Here is a 6,855-nt window from a genome sequence, read left to right on the forward strand (position 1 = left end):
AAAAAAGTGCACATTAAACAAATAATTGTAATTCATAATCCATTTCAAAAGCCACACCATGCGAAACATAGATAAAAAAAAGAACAACTGTCATAAATTACATCATAATTCTAACCCACGTTTGCTAAGGTGCGTCATTGTACTCGGAAACACATGTAACCGTAAAGGTTTGGTCTCAGTGTTCAGACTAAAATCACAAATAAAACCTTGGAGAGAATTAGAAACCAATGAGACATTAAAAATACCGAGTATGACTACAAAAGTCCGTTTAATTGTTCAAAAATAACAAGCAGTGACAAATCAAAACAAAGAACAAACCACAGGAATGGGTTTCCTGGCTTAAAGGCCTCATTGATTAACACAGTTACGGTAAATCCACAATTTCTGTGATTTTATGACAAATTCCTGAATACAACACCAAATGAGTAGCAAACCAATGGAAACATGTAGGACTTTAATGAATTCATATTTCATCTCTACTTCAGGTAATCACTTGACTCAAAGTGGGGATTCAGTCCTAAACTGCTTGAATCTAGGAGAGAAGAAGCAGAGAAGCTGAGCTGTGTTTTCGTTATGAAGTATCCATGACGGCCGTTTCTGCAACACAAAAACACGCTCAATGTACTTTTCGTCCTTCAATATTTTAGGGAGAGTATAAAAGTTATCATTGCAAATGCAAAAAGGGGGCAGTTAAAGGCCCATTCTGATAAAATGTGTGTTCTTGTGGCATTCTTCTGATGATATAGAGGCTTAAATAAAGAAAATGAAGAATACAAATTGTATTTCTGATTACTTTTTTATTCAAATTGTTGTGAATCAGAAGGACATAAAAAAAAAAGAGCGTATCTGAGGTAGAAAATATGCTGAGCGAGAGACAAGCTCCCTGCTCTCAGCAACGGGACGGGAAGAGGGGGCGGAGTTGCTGCGCACCAACAGTCCCATCCACAACTCAAAGGTGAAATTCTAATGAGCTACTGCGAGCGACGCAGCAGAAACTATGTCTAGAGAACGACAGGTTTTTTGATTTTGGCAAAAAACAGCAACATCATAATTAAAAAGAACACTGGGATCGGAGTGGGACTTTGAGAAATTCAAAAGTGTTGAGATTTGGTTTTTGTTTTTAAACTTGAAACTTACGTGTTTCGTTAAAGAGGAAGGAATCCTGGTACTCCTTCATGTACTGAGAGGACCTGGCCTCATCCAGGAACAGAGAGTAAACGCGTTTGATGTCCTCCACCTGAACTTCTGTCCCCTGAAGCAGCACAAACAAAAAGATCCCTCCGTGATGAAAACAGTCACATGTTCTCATTTACCAAAACACCAGAAAACAGTGATGCTGAGAGCATCTTCTTGTAGTGGAGCTTACTTTGCGCTTGCGACACACCAGCCCTGCAGTGCTGATCAGCTGGATGGCGTAACGCAGCGACGTCTCCATGCCGATTCGAGTGAGCACCGTGTGCGCTTCCTCACTTAGCTCCACATCCTCCTCCTCACACCTGAAACACCGGGAAGTGGATGTGAGTGATGCTGAAAACAGGAGCAGGGTTCGGTGGCGGGAAGCAAACCCGCGCTCCCACCTGATCTTGAGGATCTGCCTGGTCTCTTTTTCGGTGTACGGGGACGTGGCGATGATGAGCAGCCGGTCCAGGAGGTCAATGGGGATGCCGTGAGGACTCTGATAGTTTGTGCCACGAATTCTGTGGGAAAACGTACGAAAATAAAACAAAGAATGTTTTTGTGGGGGGGAGAAAAAAAAAATCAAAGATTATAAAACAACTTTTAAATTTTAGAGCATTAGTTTTGAAGGACGCGTAAGCCATACACATCAAAGGAAACAGCTGAAGTGAATCAGCAGCATGAACAGTACCGAGTGATGCCTCTGTTGGTGGCCATGATGAGGACTGGAGACAGGTCGCTCTCCAGGGCTCGGTTCAGGAAGGAGAAGCACTCCATGTCCAGCATATGCACCTCGTCAATAAATAACACCTGGAGCCGCACGCATGCACACACAGTTACCCTCAACCAAACACAAAAAGGATCCCAAAATGCAGGCGGCGGCGTACCCCTGGAATGATCTCCGCCTTGCCTTCTTCCCTCCACTCACACACTTTGGCATTGATCTGCTCTCGGACTTCCGACTTGATTTCTCCGGTGTCTCCGGAGAACAGAGCCAGGAAGCCTTGTGTGCGGCTGTTGATGACGTCGATCTCATGGAGGGACACTGTGTGCACCACCTCCTTCCTCTTCTGCAGCTCTCCTTCAGGACACTGGACAAACTGAGTCTGCAAGCAGAGGAAATGGACAGCAGTTACAGCTGATGCGGTTTAAGGATCAGCTGACGGTTCTCAAGAGAAAATCACTAGATCATCTTTTACCCTCAATTGTAATTGATTAAATTCTTTAGTTTTTGTTTTGTTTTTTCAAATTAGTGTCAGTAAAACGCAAAACTGGCTGGAATATCAACACCAACAACAAATATAAAACAAATACCATTCTCGTAATGAAACCGCATTTAGTGAATTTTGAAATTTAAGTGCATCCCCTAAACATATTTGAAGATCCACTCTAATGAAAACCCTGTTTTTTTTGTTTTTTATTTTGTTCTTGGGAGATTTTTCTCTTGATGGAGGAAACTTATCAAGAAAATTACAATTCTGACTATTTCTTTATTCAAATTGTTGTGAACCAGGAGCAGATCCTGTTTGAAAATGTTCCCATTTATGACGTAGAAACTACAATCGGCAGTTACAGGCTCCCTGCTCCGCTCCATTCTGATGCATCCGCCTGCAGACAAAGAGATCCATGAATGTCTTTGTTTTCCTCGTCTGAGCTGGAATCTGGATCTAAACTGTACGGCTGGATAGAACTAACATTGCTCGCCATTTTTGTGGCAGCAGTAATGTTAGGTTGGGGTTGTGAGGGGCTGTAAGCTAGTGGGAGAGTGTAAAAACAGAGCTCTCAGCAACAGGGACGGGAAGGTTGTTTCGCGCCGACAAATCAGAGGCAAATGTCTAATGAACTCCTGCATTGGAAACTATGTCACAGCTTCAACCCCACCTGCTTTTGCAGAACAAGACGTCACTGCTCCCTGTGTTCCATCCCTCCACCTTATTACGCCGTGTCTGCTGTCAGATTTTGTTTAGTGTCCTTCTTTGAGTTGCAGTCATTGCTGTTTGCAAAGACAAACATCTGCTACTGACCAAGTTTGTGGTCCATTAAATCTTTTTATTTTTTATTATATATTACTCATTTGTGGTTCATTTGACAGAGTGAAACTTAAAGCTTAAATGACAGAATCCACGTTTTTTTTTTTCATTTCAAGTCTTCATTATTTGAGACACTTTTTCATTTGAGCAGAAAGGATTCTCGGGATAAACAATATTCAGATAAGTTTTATGCAAATCAATGTCATCATAACCCAAGATTTTGAGATTAACCAGTTCTGAAGTTACATTTTCAAGTACAGTGTTCCCTCATTTACCGCTGGGGTTACGTTCTAAAAATAACCCACGATAGGTGAAATCCGTGAAGTAGGATTACAGATGTTTCAAGGCCGTAAACCTCCTCACTACACACTTTTTACACTTTTCTCAGACAAACATGAACATTTTCACACTTGTCTCTCTTGTTTAAACTCTCAAAGTTCTGTTTTATAGAATGAAAACAAAGATCTGATTGTGACAAAAGATTGATGTAACTCTGGTAAGATGAGCACATTGTGTAAAGAACAGAGAGGGGATTAATTGACAAGGTCAACAGCCAATCAGGACGCACAACACAGTGCTGTAAAAAGAAAAAAAAAACGTGCAGAATTGCAGTAAAAGAAAGCGAAAGGTGAACTGTGATATAGCAAGGGAACCCTGAAATCATAGTATTCATTATAATCTTCAAGTGATAACACTTACAGAGGCTTCAGGTGGACTTTGTATTTGACTATAACCCAAATTCAAAGTATGGTATTCAACTGTCCCATGCAGAGATCTTACCTGGGCTCCCATGGCGTCGTAGTCTCTGGCTCTAGTGAAGGAGCGCCCCAACTTGGAGATTTTCCCGGTGGCTTTGTCAATGGTAATAACATCACTAAAAAGTGTGTTTAAAGACAAACAAGAAAAGCTCCATTTAGATAGGACTGAGAAAAAAACAAAACCCAAACCTTTATATTGCTTTATGAGGAGAAGATGAACTCACCCGGCTTGAACTTTCTCTTTACTGAGGCTTTCAATCATCTTGTTCCCCAAGTCATATATTGTCTCCATCTCTGTAGTCTTCAGAGTCAGCTTCCCCACCTTTGCACCCTGATTAAAGCAAACCAGCTCAACATGAGGCGAATCAGCTAAATAAATCAACGTTTTCTAAAGCTATGGTATGGAAAGACTGTTTATGAAGTGAAAGGATCTTACTGTTCCAGTGGCGGGTCTGTCAATCTGGATTTCTACCACCTCCCCTTCAATGATTTCTGTCTCCTCTCTGGATTTATGGGGGGGAAGAGAGCGGACTTAATTTCTATCCAAAAAAAACAACCTAAACCTTGTTTATATACTTACTTGATTCTCACTCCTATAGCTTTTCTAAAAGCTTGGCTCAGTGCTTCAGTTTTGCTCATTTCCAGGGAAAAGATCTCACTTCCAGCCAGAGCTGTAAAGGGGGTGTCAGGGCCCAAAGACTGAGCAATACCTGTAGATGAAAGAAAAACATGCAACAAGCCTCAAATAGCCAACAGAACTTTGCCTCAGGTGGAAACTTGTATGCATCATTTCTGGTCCCATGCTCACCCATAGCAATAGCCGTCTTCCCCGTGCCCGGCTGGCCAGCAATCAGAACGGCCCTGCCGGCGATGTGTCCGTCTTTGATCATCTCCAGGATTATCCCTGCTGCTCGACGGGAGGCCAGCTGGCCGACCATCCCCTGTGACACCTGCAGGTGAACAGGGAACTCAACTCGTTCAGCAGCAAATATGCCTCATTCGGATTTTATCCTTTGACTTAAGGGACATTTTGAATGCTTTAAACAAGCTGCTAAAAGACTTTCCTGTTGGAATCACAACATGTGGGTTTAGTGCTGACAACAGGGCTTTAGAATCAAGTCTCGCTTTGCTACTTGACTACCTCTATACTGCTTCATGTTGTTTCCACACACAACAAAACATTAAAAGGTACATTCGAAACATTTTAACCTCTCAAGTTTAACAGCAGTTTAAAAATATCCAAATATGTTTTCCTCTGTTAAGTTTTTGCCTTTTTAAAGGACATGAATTACAAAAAAAAGCCATAATTTTATCAAAACTACAAACACCTAAAACTACTGAAGTCTTGGGTCAAAACAGAGATCAACAAACAGAAGTGCTGCACGTTACCTGTCTGGGCTCCAAAGCATCGTCCAAACCAAGGCCCCGAATGTGAGAGTGGGCCCCTAACCACACAAAGATGAAACTATTACACAAAATATTACAAACATACGGGAAATCATAGCAAAAATAAATACACACAGCTCATGTAGAGATAAGGCATGTTCTAAAGTTTACCATTCAATTTAAGCTTACCATTTATTTCTAAAGTGTTGAAAATCTGCATGGGGTCTTACCTATTCTTTCAATCCGTGTAATGTCCCGAACCTCTGGCACTTTTGTAGTTGCCATCTGTAGAATAATACATCAATGACAAGAAGAAAACAAAAAAATGCAAAGAAACATTTTTAAAACAATTTGCCTCATCGTAAACAAAAGAACAAATATTTTCAGAGGAGTTTAGGCCTTCGTTGATCTTTGACTAAATCTTAAGAGCATTTTTTATTGTTTGTTTAAAAATCCTGCTTATGAAAAAGAACAGCAAGAATTCCTTATGTGTGTGTTCAAATATCGATGACACTTTTGGATGTTTATCGTTTCCAAAGAGAGTTAAAATTTGCATCCTCCATTCACCAATGTTTTAGTGTTTTCCACATAGACTTTGTCAAAGCAATATAAATGTGGAATTCCTTTTATGCTCCACTTGTCCTGTCCGTTGTCATAGTGACAGCAATGAATGACCACACACAACACAACAGCAAAGCTTAGTCAACACTCTTTGACATTTTAAAATATATATACGCATATTTGTGAAACATATCTAGGAAGGAAAGTATTAGTAAATCAGGTTTAGAAAAATTGACACTTCACTGAAATTAGTTTATTTTCTAATATGAATACGGGGGGAGAAAATCGACAGGTAACATCAGCTAACGATATTAGCAAACAAGCTAGCATCATTCACACCGTTCATAACGCAAAACAACAGCACACGCCATATTAGCCGGGTAATAAAAGCCTGCATGACACGCGGAAGTACTTAAAAATAAATTGGCTATACTACTTGGGTGAAAATATTAAAGTCCAAATTGATTTTAACATCTACTACAAACTCAGGACTCACCTCCGCAGCCACACTTAAAAAACGTGAGAAGCGCCGCTTCTTTCTCAGGGAGTACTGGTTAAATGTGTCCGACAAGAAACATGCGAAGCCGTTCAGTTCCGCTACTAGAGTTTATTGGGACTGCCCTCTATAGACTCAAATGTGAATTACAAATCTGGCGTAAAAGCCCGGATTTGTTTTTGAGATGAAAGCTACGTTTTTGTCTTGATCGTCACGATAATGATAACCTGAAAATACTTAAATACTTCGAAATTATCTTTCTGTGTGTCAAATTTACTACCTAACAAATAATGTTTTTGGCATTTTTGATACCTATAACTATTAGAACTGAAATTTTAAGCATTCAAATACAGATTAAAGATTAGAAAGAAAAATAAACTCAGGTTGCTAATAATTTAAGACCTGGATTGCAGTCATCTGAACAAAATAAAACCAAGGAATCTAAAAT

General features: G+C 40.2%; 1 protein-coding gene across 1 annotated transcript; it reads right to left on the reverse strand.

Moving 5' to 3' along the window:
• Nucleotides 1–437: 437 nt before the first annotated feature.
• ruvbl2 (RuvB like AAA ATPase 2) lies at nt 438–6,517 on the reverse strand. The gene is made up of 14 exons (XM_004076625.3): nt 6,408–6,517; nt 5,581–5,635; nt 5,354–5,409; nt 4,773–4,914; nt 4,545–4,674; nt 4,401–4,467; nt 4,189–4,295; nt 3,987–4,080; nt 2,064–2,282; nt 1,868–1,986; nt 1,578–1,697; nt 1,367–1,496; nt 1,138–1,252; nt 438–597 (listed from the first exon to the last, which is right to left on the reverse strand). Exons 2-14 carry the CDS (start codon nt 5,633–5,635, stop codon nt 572–574), a joined length of 1,380 nt encoding a protein of 459 aa, XP_004076673.1. The 5' UTR covers nt 6,408–6,517; the 3' UTR covers nt 438–571.
• Nucleotides 6,518–6,855: the final 338 nt, after the last annotated feature.

The sequence above is a fragment of the Oryzias latipes genome, chromosome 14 (genome assembly GCF_002234675.1).
Source record: "Oryzias latipes chromosome 14, ASM223467v1".
NCBI classification, from domain to species: domain Eukaryota; kingdom Metazoa; phylum Chordata; class Actinopteri; order Beloniformes; family Adrianichthyidae; genus Oryzias; species Oryzias latipes.